Source organism: Cibotium barometz, chromosome 18, assembly GCF_041138505.1.
Source record: "Cibotium barometz isolate CiBa-2024 chromosome 18, ASM4113850v1, whole genome shotgun sequence".
In the NCBI taxonomy this organism is placed as follows: Eukaryota; Viridiplantae; Streptophyta; class Polypodiopsida; order Cyatheales; family Cibotiaceae; genus Cibotium; species Cibotium barometz.
The window spans coordinates 23,096,189-23,121,775 of NC_141063.1; the positions used below are offsets into that span (position 1 = coordinate 23,096,189).

General features: G+C 43.5%; 1 protein-coding gene across 1 annotated transcript in view; it reads left to right on the top strand.

The window, feature by feature from the left end:
- The window catches only part of GLYR2 (glyoxylate reductase 2), a 62,420-nt gene that overhangs the window by 16,639 nt on the left and 20,194 nt on the right, over window positions 1-25,587 (top strand). The window contains exons 6-7 of the mRNA XM_086812330.1: window positions 12,035-12,119; window positions 12,246-12,306. Coding sequence (XP_086668456.1) covers window positions 12,035-12,119; window positions 12,246-12,306 — 146 coding nt within the window. The remainder of the gene's footprint in view (window positions 1-12,034; window positions 12,120-12,245; window positions 12,307-25,587) is intronic.

Genomic DNA, 25,587 nt, shown 5'->3' on the forward strand with positions numbered 1-25,587 from the left:
CGTAAGGTGGGAAGCCGCTACGTGGACTCTATCCTGCGGATCTGTAATTCTAGCTAAAGGAAAACGAGCAATGAATTTATGAATGAATTGATTAACTGCTAAATGATCACACTTACCATCATACTTACTAAAATTTGGTTGAGTTCGAATGACGGTAGTCGATGTCATGGGTTGTTGGCTGGTGGCACCTATGGCTGGGGAAACTAAAGAGGGGTGCTGATATCTCAGATGCATGGCCTTCTTTTCCCTTTGGTGCTCGAGTAACATACGTTCTTGATCGAGCTCTCGTTGGTGCTCCTGAGCGGTGAGTTCAGCCTGACGTCGGTCTTCTTCGATCTTTGTGTTGGGCTTCCTCATAGTCCCGTCTATCTGCTTTTTCTTGTTGCTTTCTTGCTTCAACTTTAGCTTTTTCTTCCCTCTGTCGAACCTCGTCTTCTCTTCTTTGTTGTTCCATCTAAAAGAAGTCAGGGGTTGCTGGAGGAGGAGGTCGTATTGCTCTTGCCTCCAAGAGTTGGAGATGCTCCATAAGAAGTTGGTTCTGAGCTTTGAGTAGAGCTATGGTGTCTACGGTAGTCAGAAGAGCAAGGCCTCCTTCGGGGGAGACGTCTTCCAGCTGACATGTACTCTCCTCTATAGACATGATGCTGAAGTCGATGGTCGTGCCGGAATGCAATCTGACCATCCAAGGATGCCCTCACGCTAGGATGCGGTGTGTGTGGACAAGCTGAATCTGATACCAATGTAACATGCAGCAGAAGTATTCGTAATTAAGAATCCTGTCACACAAGTCTCACACCGCCTTCTGTATCCTAAGTTTCGCGAGTTTAGCAATCCACTTTTATGACTTCAAACTTTAAGAGATTAGAGAGAGAGATAATCTGTACACCGTATGGGGTCCCGAATTATCCACTGAGGGCCCTCTATCTCGTTACCGGAATAGTATTTGCTTTATTACTTTGAAGAGACTAACTTTGGACTAACAATAAGCCAAACGCAAGATCTCAGAGGACCAAGAGTCGGGCTGAATTGTACACGGCTGTAGAAGCACCAATGATGACCAATCTTGAGCCTATGCACTCTTCCCAATGGAATGAGGGAAGGCTGCAAATATGAGGCTGAGGTAGGGCTGATTGGGACTGTTTCTAGGCTGTGAATGCATGCTGAAATGCATATGAATGCTGAGTTTTACCTTCACCAAAGTGTTGTAGCAAAACGATGAAGATATTTATGCTGAAAACTGCTTCTGTGCAGAAAACGCAAGGTCTCCTGATGGGCTGAATGCTGTATGCTGATGTGTTTTGTCGATGAAGGCTGAATGCACATGCGTTGATGCTCCTAGCTGCTGAAGGATGAAGCGCTGGCTGAAAACGCTAAGGACTGATGTGATGAAGGCTTCAATCGCGTATGCTCCTTGTGCTGAAGGCTGAAGTGATGAATGCTTCAATCGCTTGATGGCTGATTTATGAGATGACTAGAATGAGTGCTATGGAATGCTATTTATATGCACAAGTGCTGGTCGGCTGGCATTTAATGCTGGCCGACTATAGCATTAAGTGCTACACGACTTGTTCATGCTAAATAATGCGTTAGTGGGGATGTCGTAGTATCTAGTCCATACTATGCATAATGGAGTTGATAGTTATATAGTCTTGTGGTTAACTACCATGAGTATATAACATGCACGTTCCTAAAAGGAGAATTTGGGCATGTTCCTGGATTCATCTAGGTATATAATTCAGTTGTATTAGCGGACATGTAGATTTCACATTGTGAAGTTTTCGTCCAAGTTGCGGCCAGTTGATATTGTGCTAATTCTTTCTATCTTTAGCGGTACATTTGTCCTATCAACTACTTATTTGCTGTACTAATTCTATCTATTTGCTACTTCCCTTAGTGCTAGGCTTCATTATGACTGAGTCTGTTCTGCGTCTCTGGAGGTTTGACAGAAACTCAGTACGAAGGGCTTTGTGTGAATATATGCTCTTTATGTGTGTGTGTGTGTGTGGGGAGTGCGTGTGTGAGAGCATATCTTGATACAGAGTTCTACACTCACTATTGGGCACTGCTGACGATAGTGGGGATGTCGTAGTATCTACTCCATACTATGCATAATGGAGTTGATAGTTATATAGTCTTGTGGGTTGACTACCATGAGTATATAACATGCACGTTCCTAAAAGGTGAATTTGGGCATGTTCCTGGATTCATCTAGGTATATAATTCAGCCGTATTAGCGGACATGCAGATTTCACATTGTGAAGTTTTCGTCCGAGTGGTGGCCAGTTGATATTGTGCTGATTCTTTCTATCTTTAGCGGTGCATTTGCCCTATCAACTACTTATTTGCTGGACTAATTCTTTCTATTTGCTACTTCCCTTAGTGCTAGGCTTCATTATGACTGAGTCTATCCTGCGTCTTTGGAGGTTTGATAGAAATTCAGTACGAGGGGCTGTGTGTGAATATATGCTCTTCATGTGTGTGTGCGTGTGTGGAGTGTGTGTGTGAGAGCATATCTTGATACAGTGTTCTACACCCACTATTGGGCACTGATGACGTTAGTGGGGATGTCGTAGTATCTAGTCCATACTATGCATAATGGAGTTGATAGTTATATAGTCTTGTGGGTTGACTACCATGAGTATATATAACATGCACGTTCCTAAAAGGTGAATTTGGACATGTTCCTGGATTCATCTAGTAATATAAATGATATTTAAATGCTGTAAATATTAAAAAATACCAGATAAATACTAATAAATATCTGAAGGATACCAGATGCTATTTCAAGGCTTCTGCAATGATCTATGTGCAATGGATGAATGATATGCAATATGCAGAGTGCTTTCTAATGCAAACCCTAAGGTTTCTGTTGACTCTACATGCATGAATGAATCTCTTCAAGTGGGTGAAGGGACTTAATTGACTGATTGACTCGCTATGGTTGAGGAATGACCTACGTAGCTCGTGCCTAACATATCCTGGACTAAGGATTACAATGGGGTCACGACGTACGACAATTATCATCCTGAAGGGTACTAATACTGTACAATGTTGCACTGATGATGATGAGTCATCTTGTCACCATGCACTATAGTGCAGAGTGCATGTGACAGCAGAAGATTTTCATGCGGTGTTGGTGGTATCTCCACCTTCTAGGTATGTTCTTGCTCCTAGAGTTTCATCCAGAGTGGAGGGTGTTGCACGGGAAACCAGCCCTAGACCTGGGCACCGTCGCCACTGTAGACCTGACGAAGAGGATGATTTTTTAGAGCGTCGGGATGCTCGTCACAACAAGAAGGCCAAAGAGTTCAAGTCAGGGGACAAGGACATCAAATTCAAGAGCTATAATGGAAAGCTGGATACCACCAAGGCACTTGCTTTCATAAGGCAATTTGAAAGTCTTTTGCACTGAGGACTTCATCGAGAAATCTATGCTGAGGCATGTGGGTATGCATCTTAAAGAAATAGCAAGTGATTGGTGGATGGCAAAGCTTTTGGACAAGACGTTTGCTCGTACATGGAGTGCTTTCAAAGAGCAATTCAATGATCAGTTCCTTCCCCGTCACTTCGAGAAGGATGTACGAAAGGAATGGGATTGGCTAACACAAGATGAAGGCGAATCCGTTTTCTCTTATGCCTTAAAGTTTTGGCAGTTTCTTCTCAAAGTCACACCTTTCATGATGATTGGTGAGGACGAGAAGAAAAGAAAGTTTGAGTCAGGATTGCAAAGAATCATTCAGAAGAGCCTTGCAATGTATCCCCACAACACTCTACAAGAGCTCATATACTCAGCTACTATTTCCGAGGACTTACATGGTAAGGGAGCATCAAAAAGACAAGAATTCAGCTCATACAAGGGAAAATTCAGAGCTGGAAATGGACTCATTGGCCACCTAAGTTTATGCCCAATGAGTCCAAGGATGCAAAAGGGGGATCGTAAAAGAAGCCGGGGGGTAAAAAGGATGACCTTAAGCTGTCGAGTCCAGACAACATATTTTTGATTGCATGAGAGATGGGAAGTGCTTCTCATGTGGGAGTAAGGATCACATGGAATCTCAATGTCTCTAGAATCCCAAAAAGAATAATGTGCAGGATGCAAAATCGAGTGTGAATGTTATATCTGATGTTCAGGGTAACACTCCACATGAACCAAAGGGATCATGTGGCGTGTTAAAGGATCAAACAGCTTTATTCCTTTTTGATAATGCCTCAACAGATAACTTTATATCCATACAGATGGTTGTTGCTCTAGGGCTAAAGCTCGAGGAATTGGGCATGGACTTTCATGCAGATGCTCGTTTTGAGGGCAAGGAAGTTAAGGTCACTCCCATTATCGAGAAGCTTCGCATACAGATTGAGGGATATTTGGATCATGAAGACTTTCTCGCAGCACCACTTACGGGATGTGATGTCATACTTGGGATGCCATGGCATAATCATTTGGATCCCAAGATTTTGCACAAAGAAAAGTAAGTTATGTTTACTCATAGAGGTAGGCATGGTTGTTTCCGTACGACGTACGACAGCACATCATACGAAATACTGTACGTACTCGGTTTTTTTCTTTGTTTTTTTTCTCAACAAAAATTCCCCAAAAGAAATTTAATTTTTTTCGTAGGTAATGGTCTTTCTTTTGCTTATCTATGGCTGTTTGAGCTTCCTCTGTACTATGTGCATCCCTCCTTTCTAAAATACTCCATATCTGGACTTGGAAATACCTAAGTTTATAAGTATTTTTTAAAAACACCGTATTTTATCGTACGCTAAGATTTTTTTATAAATATCGTACTGTATTTTCCTGTACGGTATCGTATCTGACAACTATGGAGGTAGGGAAGTTTGTATTGATGCGGGTACTACTGGGAGTACCATACCCGTTGTAAGCCACATTTCTATTTCCAAGGCAATAAAGAAATTAGCTTGTTCTTACTTGGTCTTTGTACGTGATAATGTTGAGCATGATATTGTAAATCCCGTAGATCAAGATAAGATTGATTTCTTAAGTGATTATGTTGATTGTTTTGTCGACTCCCTACCTGGACAGTTATCCCCAGAGAGGCCAGAGGATCATTCCATTGACATAATCCTTGGTAGCTCTCCTCCTAACCGACCTCCTTATAGGATGAGTGCTGCCCAACAAGAGGAAATCACGACTCAAGTGAATGATTTACTTGAGAAGGGGTTGATAAGGTCAAGTTCTTCGCCTTATTGTTTTCCAGTTTTACTTGTGCAGAAAAAGGTTTGGACATACAGAATGTGTGTTGATTACAGGGCCCTTAACAAAATTACTATCAAGAACATGTTTCCGATTCCTCGAATTGATGATATTCTTGATAAACTTGAGGGAGCTGCTTGTTTCAGTCGCATTCATCTTAAGAGTGGCTACCATCAGATTAGAGTGGAACCTCAAGATGTGCACAAAATGGCTTTCAGAACATCATTTGAACTATATGAGTATTTGGTGGTGCCATTTGGTCTTACAAATGCTCCTGCCACTTTCAATAGAATGATGGACATAATTTTTAGATCTCACCCCAAGTTCATAGGAACTTTCTTTGATGATATTATTATCTTTTCAAAGAGTGAGGCTGAGCATAAAGAGCATCTCGCCATTGTTTTTGATGAAGAGCTCAAGAAACACAAGCTTTTCATCAATGGAAAGAAGAGTGAATTCTTTTTGTCAGAGATCCATTATTTGGGGCACATTGTTTCAAAAGATGGTGTACGCATGGATTCTGCAAAGATTCAAACCATTAAGGACTGGCAAGAGCTTCAGAATGTTCATCGAGTTAGGAGCTTCATTAGTTTATGCTCTTATTATCGTCGATTTATTTGACACTTTGCTTTCTTGGCTTCTCCGTTGCATGATTTGACGAAGAAGAAAGTTGCATTCCGTTGGTCAGATTCAGAAAGGACAGCTTTCCAAAAGTTGAAGGACGCTATCATCTCAGGGCCTGTCCTTATTATTCTAGATGTGCATAGACCTTTTGTGGTCGAGTGTGATGCATGTGGAGATTGTTTGGGGGCTGTTTTAAACCAAGAGGGACATGTGTGGCTTTTGAAAGCCGCAGCCTACAACATGTAGAATTATATTTGCAGGTCTATGAGAAAGAGTTGTTGGCCGTTATTCATGCCCTTCAAACATGGAAGCATTATCTTTTGGGGTTGAATTTATGGTTAAAACAGATCATCAGAGTTTACAACACTTTCTCACATAGTCTAAACTCTCAGAAAAGCATCTAAGGTGGGCAAATTTCTTGTCCATGTTCCATTTTCAGATTTTGCATACTCCAGGCAAGAAGAATTTGGTAGCGGATGCTTTCTCCGCAGGCCTCAAGTGCATGTAGTGATTACCGCTTATCATCAGGACTTGTTAGCGATGTGGGATATGTATGCTTGGACATAGATTATTAGCTTATTTGGGCTGATTTGAATGATGGTATTGCTGTCCCATCTTATTCAATTCGAGATGGTTTTTTGATGATGCAAAACCGTATTTGTGTAGTCCACGAATTGTGCCAAAGGTTATGGAAGAGTGTCATGCTCCTCCATATGCAGGTCATCGTGGTATTCTGGCTACTGCACAGGCTTTGGAAAGATATTTCTTTTGGCCAACTCTACGCAGGGATATTGAGATTTATGTTCGTGAATGCCTGGTGTCTCAAAAGCTGAAGTTTGACAGACACAAAACACCTGGTTTGCTTCAGTCCTTACCCATTCTACAAGAACCATGGGAAAGCATTGCCATGGATTTCATTATGGATTTGCCGAGATCGGCACATGGTAATGATGCCATATGGACTATCATTGATCGTTGTAGCAAACAGGCACATTTCATTCTTGTGAGGAAGACAATCAAGCCAGAGCACATGGCAAAGTTATTCTTGGCTCAGATTTTCGGGCGTCATGGCATGCCCAAGTCTATTGTGGGGGATAGAGATCCTCGGACGACCAGTTTATTTTTGTGGGCATTGTTTGATAACATGGGTATAAAGTTGAGTTTTTTATCAGCCTATTATCCTCAAACAGATGGTCAGAGTGAAATTGCAAATTCAACCGTACTTAACTTGCTCAAGTGTTATGTATATGAGCAGAAGTTTGATTGGGAAAAGTATTTGCCATTGGCTGAGTTTGTGGACAATAACACTTTGCATTCTTCAACAAATAAGGCTCCGTTTGAGATAGTCTATGGCAAGGCGGTGCTTCCACCTATCTTACGAACAAAAGATGAAATCTTTGCAGCAGATGAGTATGTCCGAGATTTGGATACTGCGTTTGCACAGGTTCGGATAGCCATAGAAAGATCTAAAGCTAAGCAGAAAAAGGCAGCTGACAAGCACAGGCGAGAGGTTATGTTCAAAGAAGGTGATTGGGTATTACTTAAGTTTGAGAAAGCACGCCTTCGAAAGCGGCCAGGCAAAGAAGGCCGGTTTCCTAAGCTTTCAAACAGGTATTATGGGCCATTCCAGATCTTGTAGAAGATAAATGAAGTGGCATATAAATTAGTATTGCCTGATCATTGGAAAACACACAATGCATTTCATGTCAGCTTGTTGAGGCCATATGTGGGACCACCTCCTATGGAACCAGTTTTGGAGGATCCACCATAAGTGGCTGAACTTGAGGAGGTATTGCAACCTGAGCAGATAGTTAAAGAGCGTAAGCATGTAGGTGGCAAGCTAGTACGCAGGTATCTTGTGAAGTTTAAAAACTATTCGGCTATGGATGCAAAATAAATGGACGAGGATTATTTTGCGGATTATCCGGAGCTTCTGAAGGCCTACTTGGAAGCTTTTCAGTTGCGGTCAATTGCTTAGAAGCCGGGGGGAACGTCACAAAATTCCTCACAGCTTCTGTTTGTCTACTGCTCATGTGTGGCATATGGAGCTTGACATGACATACATGTATGGTTGGTGGAGCTTGACATGGTGTGTTTGTGTGGCATATGGAGCCCGACATGACAGTACATGTATGGCTCATGGAGCCCGACATGATAGTACATGTGGCTTGTGGGGCCTGACATGGTGTACATGTATGGCTTATGGAGCTTGACATGATGTGATTCCCTGTGACTAGCTATCTTGGAGATTTTCTGTATTTAAGTTCTGGGAAGGTTGCGAAAGGATTATGAGCCCTGGACATTTTAGTTGATACAACTGAGCAGATGGGTGTTTCTTCTAGTCTAGCTACACTCCTGTGTGCATGACTTTGATTTTACCTTTGGATGACTTGCCTTCTTTGCCTGGACAATGCCTGAGATTTTTGCCTATGTTGTCCATGGGGCTGGGGACGCTTGGGCACCCTGTGGACGTGTACGTGCACACTTGTTTGGGACGGACAGGTGGTCTACATGTGTTTTGCGGACAACTTATATGTTTACACACTGGACAGGACATATTTAATACATGCGGTAGCCATAAGGTGGGCATCGTACCTGATTTGTACCAAACTCTTGTAGGCGCCTCCTTATGGACAAGTAAAGCACACGATTGAGCTATTTTCAGCGGGGAGTCTATATTACTGGGGGAACACTCCAGATTTGTTGTAGGCGCATGCTTTTCTGGTGAATGGGAGCTGGTCGATTGGTTCTACAGGTTGTTTTCAGCCATCTACCACGACAAAAACCCACCTGGTGTATGGGAGATGCTGGCCGACTCCTTCTAGATGCTCCCTGTCACTGGCCGTCAGTTTTACAGCCTTAAAAAGTGGCTGGACAGGTCATAAAACGGGAGAGAAAAGCTGATCGATTCATGGGGACAGGTTCTCTATTGATCGGAGACTTCTAGATTTGTGTATGGCTTGTGACTACTGAGGGCTGGTCGACTACTGTAAATAGCCCTTCAAGGCTGGTCGACTCGTTTTGTGAGGCATACAGGAGGAAGGTGAAGATGCAAGGTTGTTCCGGGCTGATGTGGGAGTGCTATGGGCTGTCCATAGTTGTCTTGCATGTGCTTGATGCCGGAAGTGCCCTCTTGTGTTGAGGATCGTCAACAAATTCTGCAAATGTTTTTGTTTTGCTTTCATATTGTATTGGAAGAGATAGGTGCTAGCCAGTGGAGAATCCTTGGGCACCCGTGAAGTTGTATTTGGAAGCAGACTCCTTTTTGGTAATCTAACCATAAAGAGGGGGGGGGGGGAGGGTTCAGCCATCTTCTGGCCCCTAGTGTGGTGTACTATGCAGAGTTGTCATCTTCTTTTATCTGGCATGCTAATGTGTATTTTCAGTTTTTCATGATTGATAAGATTTCTGTGTTACAGTTGCCTTTCTGGTTATAGTCTCCGCATGCTTCCCATGCTCATCTTTGGTCCCACTATAGACCAAGATATCGTCAAAGAAGAGATAAATATCTCGAGAAAAGGCTGAAAAGTCCGGGATGTCATCTTGTTGAAGGTAGTTGGGGTGTTTATCAACCCATATGGCATCACAAGGAACTTTACTAATCCTAGCATAGTCCGGAAAGCTGTCTTTAGAATATCATCTAGATGTATGCGAATGTGATAGTATGTGGATCTTTGATCTAGCTTACTAAACCACTTCACCCCGGCAAGCTGATCCATTGAGTCAGCAATGCGAGGTGGTGGGAACTTGTTTTTGACGGTGAGCTTGTTCATCGTCCAGTAGTCCACACACAAATGCATACACCCATCCTTCTTGACCAAGAGTATTAGAGCTTCAAAAGGCGAGGAGCTTGTACGGACCAACCCTTTGGACAACATCTCGTCCAACTATTGCTTAAGCTCTTTCAGCTTAGCTGCTTAGGACGGTGCACTGATATGGTGGTGCTCGGGCCAGGATAGAGGTAGTTGCTTGGGCATATTGGAACCAAAGAGATGTCCATGCTCATCCAGAATAATGCACTGCCTGTCTGCCGCCGAATCTCCCAACTCGTCCGATTTCATAGCTTAAACACACAACAAACATGCTTGACCACCCTTGCGTATCGCCCACCTCATCTGAAAGGCAGATATCACTACAATGTGTCCGGAGTGAGACTGCAAAGCTTCCCTAACAATCTCCAAGTGTTGGCCAGAATTGTCCTGGAATGTCAACTATGCTCCTTGACACTTGCATGATCATACAACCATGGTTGGCCTAGAATAACAGCCACTTGATTCAATGGTGTCACTTTGAAAGAACGATTATCATAGAAAATCCCCAAAAGCTAGCGGAGCATCCTCCAATGTTTGAGCAACCTGAAACTGCTTTGACTTCTTCTGCTTGCCTCTCATGGCAGTGGCTAAGACTACTCCCCTGGTGTCCTTTGTCGTATGCAGCTTCAACTGTTTAACCACATTGTCCTAGATGATGTCCTCTGAGGCTCCTTTATCAAAGAATACAGACACCGGATGTCCACGTGTCATCCCTCAGCACATCTAATCATCTGCATTCCTCAGCGCTAGTCTTTCTACAGCTCGTTTCTCTTAAGAGCCTTGGCTGGCCAGGAGATGTTTGGGCTGTGATTTGATGTCTTCATTTCTTGTCATCTTTTGTACCAGAGATTCAATTGTAACACTTCTTTTTTGTACATGATACAGATCAGTAGTTTAGACCCTCAGCACTTAACAACAAGAGCCAAGTTTGCAGATATAGCTAGAATGGAAGAGATGACCTAGGATGTTTTTCACTAAGGGCTAGAGCTCAATAGCAGGGGTTTTCTCTAAAAGAGGGAGATTTTTAAGGTACTGAAGATTTGGAGAGTTTGAACCAATGATTGAACAAGAGGAGGTGACTAGTAACTCAGATTTAGTGGCAACACCAGCAAGGTCTCCAACTGTGGTGGATGAGTTGGTTTTCAGCCTAAAAGTTGCAGCAATATGCAAAGTTTCAGATTAGGTGTATGAAGGTTAGCCTTCAGTCTATTTAGTGGTTTTAACAGGAGATATGGTGTCATCACCTTCCATGATGGTTGAGGAAGTGCACATGGGATGACCTAACATGAGGATGAGTTGGACAAAACTCATATAGTACCCATTTTACTGGCTGGGAACAAGTATGGGTGTACTGTGTAACATAGACCTTCATCAAGATGCACATGAGACAATTTTGATTGACGAGATTTTTGCTGAATCCAACAACTAGTTCTTCATAGTAGATAGAACTAAAACTAGATTGAATTGCAAGAGTCTAAATCCATATGGAGCATCAGGGTGCTGTCATTCTCTCGATTGTTCCAAGCTGGGAGGGGGTGTCACATGCATCATCCTTAGTCGTTGGATGCATGCGCCATGGCCCATATTAGGCTATCATTTACGGCCAGGGTTAGTGCTAAGCCACTAGTTAGGGTTATGGTTAGGATTTAGTATAAGAATCAGCCCATGTTGTGAGGCCTAATTTATGTCCCAGATACTTTTTTCTTAAAGAAATCACTTATGGAGATGCTTTCCCTGGATTTCTTCCTTGGATTTCCTAAATACTTCTCTTCTTTTTCAAATAAGTTACATTGAGGTAACGATTTTTACGTGTCTGTAACACCTTTCTCATATGTTCAATATGCTACTCCTTAGATCTACTATACATAAAAAATATCATTCAAAGTATAGTCACACATTTTACTCAAAATGGCCTTAACCCATCATTCATAAAAGTGGGTAGCATGCTAGTCAAACACAAATAATGTCACTTCAAACCCAAAGTGTTTATTGAGTAGTAAGTGTTGTTTTAGGTTCATCCTTAGACGGAATGGGTACTCGATATCTATCTTCAAAATATAGGCAACTCTTTGAAGCTGGTAAAAGAACTCATTAATGCAAGGCATTGGGTACACTCATATTGGTCTTATTTATCGGCTCTTGTAGGAGTCCTTAGTGCTAGTAGTCTCTTTTGTAGCTTGCAAGCTGCAAGCTTTAATATTTAGTCATTTAAACTCCATTTTTTGCTACTCACAGCCCTGTCAAGATGTAGAATTCTCAACTTTAATTCCATAGCAGTCTTGTTGACTTGAGGAAAAAGTATGTTTGTTATCTTACTCTTATGAAGTCTCGACTTTACAATTTTTTCCGCTAAGGTTTGTTTTTTTGGTCACGTACCATGCAGGTATGTGGATGTGTCAACAGTGGATGGTGGAACTTCCAAAGCAATATTTGATCTTGTGAAAGCTACTGGTGCTCTATTTCTGGAGGTAGACAGTACTGCTATAACCTCACATGTTTACGCTTGTCTTGTTTGTCAACAGTGGTGGAGTGTCTCGTTGTAAGCCTCCAGCAAGTAAAGAAAGGGTTCATTGATGTTCACATTTATTGAGCAGGCACCTGTTTCAGGCTCGAAGAAACCTGCAGAAGATGGAACTCTTATATTCCTTACTGCTGGTAACCACTTTGGTTTCTTGTCTAGCTGGCTATTGACACAGATTTAAGACTGAAATATAGACTTCTAGGTAGGGTGTTAAACTCCGAGCTGATGCTGTGTGTGGAGAATGGGATGCCTTATGCCATGTTTGCAGTGACCGTTATGGCATTTGGGGTAGCGTGCTTATAGGACCGGGGTCTACCATCTATGAATCAAGCCCCACGGGGGACTGTGCTCCCTTGCAGCCCTCATGATTTGGACTCACTTGATCTCTGACTTCCCTCCAATGCTGGGTCAGTAGAGCAAGTGTAAGTAAAGCTGCAGGGTCTAAATCTTTTTTCCACAAGTTCTATAAACTAAACTAATAGAATACCCGGCCTCCTTTACACCCAAAGGTATTTGCCCTCGACTACAACATATGGGCGAGGTCTCTGCTGTAATTAGTTAAATTGTTATGCGTGCACCACACTCGTTAATGAGGCACTTTATTTTCCCCTTGAGTAGATCCTTATGCAGTCACAATTTGGTATTGGCTTGGAGGCGGCTTGGTCTTCCTGCCTGAGGGTGTTACAACTCGTGACCACAAAGCAACCGCAATACCAACGGCCCAGCCTGTCAGGATTTGAACTCGGGACCTCCCCTCCCCAAATCACAAGCCCACACCGTGGGTCTATGCTCCCTTTGGCCTCATTGTTGCTGAGCAAAGCATTTATGTGCTTTGACTACTGCCAGCCATTCTATTGCAAGAGAAATTTGTAATCATGCAATTTTTCCAACTTCTTGATTAGATTCTTACATTTTCATGCATTTCTCTTGTAACTAATCTGGGGGTTCACACATGACTATTACTGCGATTAATCACTTAAAATAAAGGCACACAATTTATCCACTTAGCACTTTACTGGACACTACACTAGGATCAGATTGGTCCAGCCCCCCCTTGGAACCCCCCCTTGGAATTTATGTCATATTACCAAGGTGTATTTATCTGTTACAAGCTATGGGGGTGCTCCAATGAGTGCTTATCCAGTTTTCAAGTACAATATCCCAAAAGATGTTACATGTCCATGGATACCTGTGAACTCATGGAATCCATAAAAGCATAGAAGCCTGTCTTCAATCTCCACACTCTCACATGGTACTATAGAGGTACGGGCGACAAAGAAAACCCCCACACGTCCTTGGTTCTGATGGTAGCAGGAACTCCACCTCGCACGTAGCATGAATTAGACCACCCAGCCTGGAGCCAAAGAGCCACGGCGGTCCACCTGAGGTGTGGAAATAGCTCCAGAGCAATATCTGCACAACTGCCACATCAGCATTATTAGGTACAATCATGTATAATCATCAAGTATAATAAGTACAATGCAATAGGTACACATGGTGCAGATGGTACAATAGAAACACAACATGATGCACAGTCTAATTACTCTTTTAATTTCATCATTATCTCTGCACTCTCACTTCTTTGATTATTGCTCTCTCTCTTTCTCTCTCAAACTGACTTCATGAGTCATTTTGAGAGAGAGCTCCTCAGACCTCGACTCGAGGCCTTGAGACTACTCCGTGCTTACATCCGATGGGTGTGTTCTGGTAATATGGGACACCAAGGACTTTGCACGTGGAGCCATGTCTCTAATGCTACTATCCCCTTGTGCTTAGGTGTTGCTTGCACGTGTACTGATCCACAGCCCTAAGCTTGATTATGAACAAGATGCTGTTTTAAAACATGATTAAGATAGAGGAGAGAGACGAAGAGAGAGATAATTGGTGTCAGGGTTTTCCATATTTAATGTGGTACAAAAAGGTTGCTGAATGCAGTTTTAGGGTTTCTATCCATTCCGTACAGTCCATGCATGGAACAACCCATACAAGTCCGTATGAGTCCATAGCTAGGATTAGTGTTTGGTCGCACAACAACAGATTCAGCTGTACAACAACTTGCAGGAGGATGCTGTGGTGATGCTCATGTGCACAAGAGGGCTGACACATGCACATGCTGTTACTCTTCGCTATTGCTTTCTTGATTTCATTTCGTCCCAAAAATACAAGGCTAAGGTTAAATCCATAGTGTATGTGTAATGTCCAAGGACCCTGGGCGTCCAAAACAATGAATAGCTCTGCCTTCTACAATAAATTTATCCACATCTTTTAATAAAGATGTGAACTCACAAAAATAACATGTCTTAGAATTGTTTTCCACACGTGTTCATCTTGTCACTCCAAGGACGCATCAGGCACACACCCTCCGTAATTCAAAGCCAGAATCTGTTCTTGGGCGTCCACAAGTATGCCAAAGTGCCGGGAACCCAATCGTTGATAACCTCCCATTCCCAAACCTTGTCCAAAAGTCCATGAATGTATAGTGATAAATGCATGTAAATCCCGAAAATGGGGACATCATCCCCCTCTTCTAAGCAGTTGTCTTGAATTGTAAGAGGAGCCACATAATCCAGAAGTCCAAAACCATATCTTCATGTAAAATCCAGAAGTCTAAGACCATCTAGTCCTCGATAATCCAAGAGTCCTCAACATCCACAAAACACGGGACGACCAAGTCCTAATGAGCACTGGGAAGTGTACCACTTGTGACTCATTACCTAGGTTCTAGGAATCGTACCACTGAGCCTAGTCAACATAGATCTAGAGAGTACTAAGTGAACAGTAAAGTCGCCAAGGCTCTACTAGCAATACTTGCTTCGATCCACATGAACTCTGGGATTAATACCACTTGAGTCTAGTGCCAAACCAAATCCAAAACTCTTACCACTAGCACACCAAGTTGGCCAAAAGTATGTTGGTGGAGAGGTGGGCTCAAGTTCCAGATTCTCATAACAATCTGCAAGAAAACATTTCACATTGTCTTCACAAAGTAAGAAGGGTAAGGATGGACATAGCCGATGCAATAGTCTTGCAGACTTCAGAAGAAAGATAACAAATACTACAATCTTACAGTGCTCAAAGTGTACTTAGTTTTTTGTGTTTGTTGGAGTTGAATTTTCCTTGTCCTTGAATACAAAGTGGAGGTCCTCTTGGCGAAGCCAAATGTTCTTGAGGTCTAAAGCTGGATTTCCACCTCTTTCACAAGCAAGTAGCCGTATGGTTCTTAACAGGGTTTGTGCAAAACTTGCACAATTAGCTGACCTGCGAGAAAAAATCTCCCAAATCGTCCGTCAAACTCTCCGAAAATCTGGTAGATGCTTGGCTAGTGGATTGATTGGCCTTTGGCTTAACCACACTAATAGCCTAGTGATTCCCCAATCAGAACCGTTTTCCTTAGTTAAAAGGAAAGTTGTGCTCTGATACTAATGTAACTAATCCGGGGTTCACACACGACTATTAATGTGGTTAAAGATCGTTAAACACTTGAAAAAAATAAAGGCGCACAATTTGTCCACTTAAAATAACATGCACACTTAAAATACTGGACACTACATTAATTTGTCATATTACCAAGGAGTATTTATTTGCTGTTACAAGCTATGGGGGTGCTTCATGTGTCTAGCACCAAGTTATCCAGTTCACAAGTACAATGTTCCAAAAATATCACATGTCCATGAATTCCTGTGAGCTCATGTGAATCGCCACGCTCACATGGTATACTGTGTAGAGGTAGAGGCGACGGCTTGGAGATGGCAGCTAAGATCTCCACACGTCCTCAGTTTTGATGGTAGTAGCAGGAAACTCCACCTAGTGCATAGCATGATTTAGACCACTCGGCCTTGAGCCAAAGAGCCACGGCAGTCCACCCGAGAGGTGTGGAAACAGTCCCTGGGGAAACGGCCAAAGCAATATCCGCACAAGTGCCATATCAGTCAGCATCAACATTTACAGTCATGTACAATCATCAAGTACAACAAGTACAATCCAGCATGTACACAGTGTAGATTGTAAAGGGGAAACACACGGTACTGCAGGTACAGTTGGATTGACAGTGATAAGTTTTAGTGGTAGAGCTCACACTGCCACTCTATAGCTCCTCTATCACGTTGATCAGAACACCACAGCGCTCTACACCCACCCAACAGTCCCATCATAACTGATCCACCATCAACGATCAACACACTCGGGAATCAACATCTACGAAAATCAGTAGGAAGCCCCAAACAAATGAAGCACCAGGGGTAGACCACCTCTATAGCTCCGTCCCAACGCTCCACCGTGAAGCTCTCACCAAACTAACATCCAACAACCCAGACAAAACCAAAGGATAGACTCATCCTAAACCCAACACTCAAGAATGAAACATCACATCCACAAGTTACAACAAAGCATACCACAAGATCTCCAACAAGTTCAAAGACATGATTGACCACAATGAGAAGACAAAACTGATTGGAGCAGCCCCGGACTTCATTAAATTTGGATGCTACAAGAAGAACTCTTTGTATCCAACATGACATGTGCTCATATATCAAATACATGCATTCACCATCAAACACTCAGCATGGCCAGGCTTGATGATGAGAAGGGGTGCTTCAACCAGCTCTCAGAAAACACAGCAAAAGACCACGATTCCAAACATCTCACGGCCAGCAGCAAACTCTCCATGAAGACAATTCTGGCGGCCTCTGCAGAACCAAGGTCCCAAGCTGCCTGTCTCAGAGGAAGCAGCCTATACTCCTTCAGCACCCCTGCACTGAGTAGCAGCGAAAGACCACCAATATTTGAAGTTCACGAACATGGTTCCTTCAAAGCGGCTGCAACTCCTTCCTCGGGCCTGGACAAGCATCGCCAACCTGTGATTCGCACTCCCTTTAATTGTGCATACTTGACAGCTACCACGGAGCAAGCTCTCACAGTCAATGGGTCGTCTCCTAGCCAGCACTCAACAGATGCTCTCTGTTTCGTTTCCCCTAAGAAATGACATCCAACCATTAACTTTTCCTTCTTCTTCCTGGCAGCCCACGTTTGCTCCAGCTTGTTCTCTTTTCACTTCAAACCCAAGTTCCAACACACAGGCCACAGCCCGCTTTTCCGCCTCAGCAGCACGTCTCCCTTTCACAAGCTGCCTCTTCCATTGAAACAAGCACAATTGCCTCCTGAGAGCTTCCTTCGGCATACTCATCACAGTTCAGCCTGACATACAGGCTCCTGCTGCTCTCAAGCACCCCATTCTCCTTGTTTTTTTACTCCTCCTGGCCTGTAGTAACTTACATGCCTCCTCCTCAACTCCTTGCTTACTGCATGCTTTGGTAGCCGCCACACAACGCATGGCTCCAAACACCTTCCTGTCACCTTCCCTCTGCGTGTTCTGACACCAGACCTTGTAGCTTAACTTCTGTTGAACCAAACCCACAGCAAACTCTCCCTCTAGCTGTCTCCAGAAAGCTCTCCCCTTAAGCAACTCGCCTCTTGTCTTCTTCTTGCTTCACACCATGCCCCTCCTTGTTACTGCAATCATCCACCTTATGCTGTGCTTCTGTGCGCCTTATGCCCAGCCTTGCATCTTCCCCTTCACTCCCCACAACGTTCCATGGCAACACAAGGGCGGCTTCCCTCCGCAATACACGGCCAGCATGGCTTCTGGGCGTCAAAAGTAAGATCATCGCCCTCCTCTCAAACTTTCCAATCGTGTTCTCCCTTGTGCATCGAGATCTTTCCCAATAGGAGGTGTTCACACCGGCCTTTGCATTCCACGCCTCGTACAAGCTCATCATCCTGCCATGCCATGCCTTCTTGCCATCCAAGCGGAGCACAATGTTCATATGCTGATGCCTTCTACTTGACTGGAAAAAAGCCTATCAACGGCTTCGCGTGGTACTTGCAGGTACAACATATACAGGTACTCATAGTACATCCGGTACGCATGGTACGGTGGGTATAGCCAGTAGTCTCCGCTCCTCACATGGCCATGATGATGATGGAGGCCATAGGAAGGCTGTTTTTAACAGTAAAACTGATATAGGTTTGGTTGTAACAGATTCAGCTGTACAACAGCCTGCAAGAGGACGCCATGGGTGATGAAGTTTCCAATAATCACGATGATGATGCTTATGTGCACAAGAGGGCTCAGACACATTCATATATAGGCACATGTGTTGGGGGTTAGGGTTTCAGAGAAACAAAGACACACACACACAAAGATGGTACACAGCAGCAAGCTCTCAAGTGAGTGAGAGATGGATATCGCTACTGAAAGTAGATGAGATACAAAGATGTGTGGAGCATCTTTGTGTGTGTCTTTGTTTCTCTGACACCCTAACCCCCAACAGTGGTATCAGAGCTGGGTTGCTTCCCTCTGGCTGTGCAGTTTTTGGCGCCCGACTTTTGGCGAGGTTCCTGCGTTTTTCCGTCGCCTGCGCAGTCCGTCCGACGCTCGGGCCTTCCGTCTGCACTGTGCGCCTCCGTCTGCACAGTCCAGCCGGCACTGTGTTAAGGCGACCCCATCCGGCCTTCTCCCTTGCCGCCTCTGCCCCGCCCGGTTGGCCCTCCTCCGCCTTGCATGGCCACCGAATTGGGCGCCCCGCCCAGTAGCGGGGCTCGCATTACAAGAGGCGGTGCAGGCGACGCTCAGCTGCACTTGCGGCTTACGTGGCAAGGCCCACGAATTGGCAAAAATTTGGTCCAAATTCCGTCGCCGTAGCGGCTCCGTCCGGTGGTCTTCACGCCAGCTGTGCCAAATTCGTTGCCGCCCGGTGGTCTTCGCGCCGCCTTGCCCCGTTGCCGTTGCACTCCGGTTGTCTTTGCACCGGCCTGCCCTGTCGCTTGCTTCACTCGTTGCCACGCCGGCAGCAAGCCGCCGTCAAGGTGATAGGGCCTACTCGCCTGTTCTGTCCACCTGCAGCTCCCATTCTCGCGTGCTCTAGTACTAGCCAGTTCTTGCTTGCCACAAGTGGAGCCCGCCTGCTCCAATTCTACCCAGCTCTTGCTCTCTCTCAGCTGGTAGCCTGACGCATCCACCCAACAGCAGCAGCAGCAGCAGCACTGGGGAGAGGGGTCCGGAGCCTACCAAAACCTGAAAATTCAGGGTTCCAACTACTCAGGTAAATAAATTTTTCGTCGGATCTAAGGGCTTTTGTGAATTCATTGCTTCATTGTAAGATTCAAGTGTAGGCAAAAGTGCAAGGTAGCATTAGGGTTCAGGATTCAAGAAAAATTTGAGATTTTTAAGAATTTGCACAATTGCATTTACGAGGGGGACAAAAAAATTGGGGCTTTTGTGAACTCATTGCTTAATCGCAAAATTGAAGCCCATTGGTACACAGATTTTTTGGGGTTTTGTCAATTATGTGCAATTGAAACATAAATTAGCCCATTGGTGCTCAAAAATTTGAGGATTTTCAGCATTGCAGCTTGAAATTTGGGGCAAAACATTTGCATAGGACATTGTGGTTGCTTGGCATTTTGGATTTTGCTTGCAGGAGCTTTTTATAGCATATTTGGTTGCACGTGTTTGCATATCTCTTGGTGAAGAGATTTGAGCAAATGGTTGGAAATACGACTGATATAGTTGGGATTTTGTCCCAAGAGGACAAATTGGATGGCAGTAATTACTCTCTCTGTAGTTTCATTGTCCGAAACCTTCTTGTGGCCAAAGGATTATGGGGTTGTGTCAGGTGAAGATGTATGCCCTGTTGACATAGCACCTAACATGCCTGGCCGTGGTACTCAACAAGCAGCAATACCCACTCCTCCCTCACAGGAGCAGAAAAGATGGGATACTCGAGATGCCCAAGCGATGGCTTTGATTACTTTGTCGGTAAAGCGATTAATCATACCGCATATTCGGTTTTGCAAGCCTCACGGCGAGCTTGGGATGTACTTGAAACCATGTATCAGGCAAAAAATGAGGCCAGGGTTGCATTTCTCGAGAAAGAGCTTGAGAACTTGGACAAGAATGAAGGTGATAGTATGGTTGATCATCTTACGAAGATCCAGGATCTTTGGGAGCGTCTACTCAACATTGATGAGGTCATTTTCGAAAAGGAGTTGGTTTCCAGGACCTTATCATCTTTGCCAGAAACCTACTCGAATTTCCACACATCGCTCACTCTATCTATGCGGGGTAACCCTGAGCCAATCTTGTTTGAAGAGTTGGTTGGTTTGTTGCTATAGGAGGAGTAGAATCGGAAGAACAAGTCTTCTAGCATGCGTGGTGATGGGGCCTTTGTTGCCCAAGACAAGGGCAAGGGAAAAGCCAAACACAATTTTCAGCCAAAGGCTGATCAGTACTGCCTTCACAAAAGGCTAAAAATGATGCAGGCTCTCTTGTCTTTTTACACGTCTCAACAATGAGAGAATAGCTGAATTTACAGTTCTTGCCCAAAAGCACTTCAGAAAAGTGCTTTAAAACTCACTTATAGACCAAAAAGTATCTTTTTAATAATAAAAGCTTCTTGTTTTAGTTTTTAATCTTTTGCTTTCCAAAAGCTAGTTGCATCATTCCAAGCCTGTAAGATGACCGTGCGTCACTATCTTGCCACGTATTAGTGCCACGTCACTTTTTTCCCAAATTTTTTCATCTTAGAAAGAATAAAAATAAATCTCCATTTTTTCTCTTTTTCTTTTTTGGTGTGCGTTATGCCTTTGCATATTAGCGTCTTGTATATTGATGCTTCGGTGACATCCTCCAACTGTTAGGTCTTGACATTCTCTTTTTCTTTTTGGTGTGCGTTCTGTCCTAACTGTTAGGTCTTGCTTTTCTATGCTTCTCTCTCTTCTCTCTCTGGCTCTTGAGACATGGAATGTCCTCTGCTTTGGGGAGCATCTTGCCCTCATGGTTTTCACCCTTCACATAAAGTGACCCCTCTGGTAGATACACCCACCCCTTGCACCTCTAGAGTCTACCTCAGGCAGGAATTTCTCAGCATGATTCTCTTTCTGTCAAGATCAACATGCACTTGTTATATGTTAGAAGACACAAACACATGCACACATGCTCGTCCTTGGGTTTAACTGGGTGTCCCTTACCCTCGCACACTTACACAGATATGCTCACGAGCATAAATCAAATGAACAAATGAATGCACAAACAATTCCTTGGTTTTGACACCAATTTCTTGATTTTTACACTAGTTTCTATTGTAGTCCAACTGCCCATGTCACTGTCTGACTGTGGTAGACTAACAATATTTATATCCATGTACTCAGTTCTGATTTCCTTCACTGATAAAGAATGCCTTCATGAGATGGCTAGTCCCATGACTCTTATACAGAAGATTTAATGTCGTTCAATCTCAGAGTTGCTCTTTTGGATACAACTTGGATAAAAACACTTAAGTTCTAGAATACTCAATACAGTGGAATATAAACCTTGAGCATTTTCCTTTGTTTTTGGTTCCTTGGATGTCAAAATACAAAGGCCAGTGACATCCCCTCGGTTTTTAATTAGTTGTCCTTAATTGAAAAGCTTCTTGATATGCTTGTAAAACTTGTGGATACTGTGCAAAGAAGTTCTCATCCACCCACTTGGCATCCAAAGCCAAATAATTCTTGAACTTGACAAGGTACTTTCTAGTAACCTTGCCATGCGATCCCCTTCTTTCCTTAAGAAAGACAATCTGCTTTGGTTGAAGAAATCCTCTAGCTTCCACATCATCCCACCAAAATCCTCATCATGCACATGATCTCTCATGGAATCCAACTCTCTATGATAGGCAATGTGTCATGTGCATGCACATGTACATGCTGATCCTAGGGCTGATCCTTGAAGGGCAATAGATAAAGACAAGATCAGAACTAGATTTTGGAGCTTGTGTTGCTAGTATGGGTAGGAGTACCTATTCGAGGGCATAGGAGGCTGTTGGCTAGTGTTTGTAGGCTGCAGCATTTAATGAAATATTTGTCCAAGACCTAGCTGACAGTAGGTCGGCGACTCCATAAGGGATTCAAGGGCCTATATAAGGCATGACTTGCTCATTAGTTGATTCACTCTGTCCTCTAGGGTGTAGGGTCCCTAAATAGGATGTAGATTAGGTATTGCTACCTTTTGATGGGGCAGCCAAAGGCTTGCCATGAATTTACACCTTTTTGTACTAAATGAATATACTAGAACTCAGCTCTCTCTCTCTCTTCTCTTCATCTCTCTTGCTTGCGTTTTGCATCAAGCTGTTTTAGGGTGGTGTTTAGGGTTGAAAGAAGACTCCTAGAGCTTGTACATGTGACATTGGTATTAGAGCATCAAGTTCAGCAAGGCTAAACACTGATTTAGTCCCAGATGAAGACATGAAAGAAGACTCCCAGAGCTTCCGCATGTGACATTGGACCATAGTAACAAAAAAACTTGCTTCTAGCTTTCGAAACAAAACATCGAAACCTCTCAAGTACGGCAGTTTCGCTCAAATTTAGGTTTCGTCCCCCCCCCCCCCCCCCCCCCCCCCCTCTCCCCCCTCCGCCGGGCGATTTTTTTGGGATTTTTTTATTTTGGTTTTTCTTCCATATCCTCATCACCTTCCTTCCCTCTTCTTCTCCTACCTCCCTCCTTCCTTTTTCCATCTTCTGCTACTTCTTTCACCTCTACTCCTTCCTTCGTTCTCTTCTTCTCTACTCTTCTTCTTCCTTTCTTTTCTTCTCGCTTGCTCGTCTTCTCCTGTTCTCTTTTCTTCATTCCGGGTGAATGGATAATCTGGAAATGAAACATGGTTAAAAAGCTTGCCCACCTCATATGCTTATGGGAAAGCTTAGTTTGGGCCAGAAAATATCTGAAACTTTGATGATCCGTCTTCACCACCATGATTCAGCCCCAAGCAAATAATGCTTCCATGAAGTAAGAGCATGAATCACGGCTAGAAGTTCTTCCTTGTAAACTTGCAAGTGTTTCTCGGCATGTTGCAACCTTCGGATCTCAAAGGCAAGCACGTGCCCTTCTTGTTGCAAAACTGTCTCTATGCAATTCCCACTTGTATCACATTCCACCACAAAAGGTTTCACTAGGTCTGGAAAATCCAATACCAGTCTAGTAGTAAGCTTCTCCTTCAATAGGTTTAAGGCATGTCTTTGACGCTGACCCCATTTGAACACTACTTTCATCTTGGTTAGATCATGCAATGGAGCAACAATGGTGGCAAAGTTTCTAATGAACCTTCTCTAATAGGAGCATAATCCTAAGAAATTGCGCACCTTATGTACGGATTCCAATTTTGGCCAATTCTTGATGGCCTCAAGCTTTGTTGGATCCATCCGCACTCCTTTCTTAGACACTGTACGTCCAAGATAATGTATTTTTTCTAAGAAAAACTCACTCTTCTTTTCATTGATGAACAACTTGTGCTCTTGCAACTCTTGAAATACCTTAGCTAAATGCTTTCTGTGTTCTTCTTCGGTTTTGTGAAAACACAATGATGTCATCAAAGAAAGTGCTTGCATACTTCCGATGTGGTCTAAAGATTCGATCCATCATGCGATTGAAGGTAGCTGGAGCATTTGTGAGTTCAAAAGGCATCACCAACTCATACAATCCAAAAGTGGTACGGAAGGTAGTCTTGTGAATATCATGTGGCTGGATCTGAATCTGACGATAGTCACTCTTTAAGTCGATCCGACTAAAGTATGCCGCGCCCTCCAGCCGATCCAATATATCATCAACCCTCGGTATAGAAATCGCTTCTTGATTGTAATCTTGTTGAAGGCTCTGTAATCCATGAATATGTGGAATGAGCCATCCTTCTTCTGCACTAGAAGCACTAGAATACAAAGGGGTGAATAACTAGGCATATCAACCCCTTTGATAGCAAGTCCTGTACTTGTGTCATAATCTCTTGTTGTTGTACTGCACTCACACAGTAAGGAGGTCGATTCAGGGGTGAACTCCTTGGAATCAACTATATCACATGATCCTCCGATTGCGCAAGAGGCAATTCTCCTGGAATAACGTCCGTGAAGCAATCCTTGTATCCCTCTAGAAATTGTAGTCTCTCCCTCTTAAGAGAGTTCAAACCTTTCACTAAGTCTTCACTCTTATCCTTTACAAAGATCATATACGTGAAGATGGAAGACTTTATTGCTTTGGAAATAGATACATGGGATACAATAGGGATGGTATCTCCCTTCTTCTTTGCTACAATAGTGATATCCTTATTCTTATGCTTAAAAGAAATAGTCCTCTCGAGAATGTGGATAATAGCACTCTTTCTATGGAACCATGGCATCCCCAAGATGACATCCGAGTGCTTCAAAGGTGAAATATAGAAATCTTTGTAGTCCACATAATCGTGGACATGAATCCTCAACTTACCAATGACATGCGTTACTGCCACTGCCACTGTATCACCATCAAACACTTGTCCCGCATGCAAGGCCAAACACTTGTCCCGCATGCAAGGCCGGTCCCATTTCCTCGGGTTTGATACCCAACTGTTCCGAAAGCTCTAGAAATGAAATTACCTGTGGCTCCCATGTCAAACAACACTAGAGCATTCTTGTTCCGCACTTTAATCTCCCAAGAAATGGAAAGACTTCAAAAAGCAATTTTATGATCAATTTTCACCTAAGAAGTTTGAAGATGATGTGCACCTTGCATGGGAAAGATTGCGGATGGAAACAGGTGGAATAGTTGATCACTACATCAAGATACTTTGGGATGCATATCTCAAGATTACTCCTTTTAAAGAGATTTTTAAGAAGTCTAAGTTAAGCAAGTATGGGGCCGATTTGCATGACAACGTTTGAGCTTTGGTGAATGTATGCCCGATTGATACCATCCAAGATTTAATGCATTCAGCTTTGGTTGCTGTCGGGGTCTACATGGTAGATGAACCAAATAAAAAAACAAGTATTAGAGATCAAAAGTCTTTGGTGCTTGAGAAGCATTAGAACTCCAAGAAAAGGTTTCAACCTATGAAGCCGATGGGTATTCCAAACTCCTACAAAGAAAAGCACAACTTGACCAATGAGCAAGTAGAGGTCTATCCCAAGGAAGGGAAATGCTTTGGATGTGGCAAAGAGAGGCACATGTCGGCCCAGCGTCCGGATCGTCCTAAGGAACCTAGAGAGCAAGAAATGTCCAAGGAAAAGTCTAAGCCAGTGATTGGTGGGATTCCCGATGTATTGGGAAACACTTAGAATCCGAGGCTAGAGAGTTACGCCTCTCTTAGGGCCCCTCAACCATGAGTGCACCCCACCATGCATCGACTGTCTCTGTAAGATGTAAACTAGCCATGCGAATCTTGGATGACTCCGAATAGTTTTTGGAACCAAAAGCAATATCAAATTGGCGGATAAAAGTTAGGACTTTGTCTGTGTAACCATAAGCTCTATCATATGGTGTAAACGGCACCTTCCTTTCTCCTCCTTTGAACTCCTTAGCTTTGTGCTTACCTTTCTTCTCTTTCTTTCCATGCCATGGAGAGGGTGACCTAGAA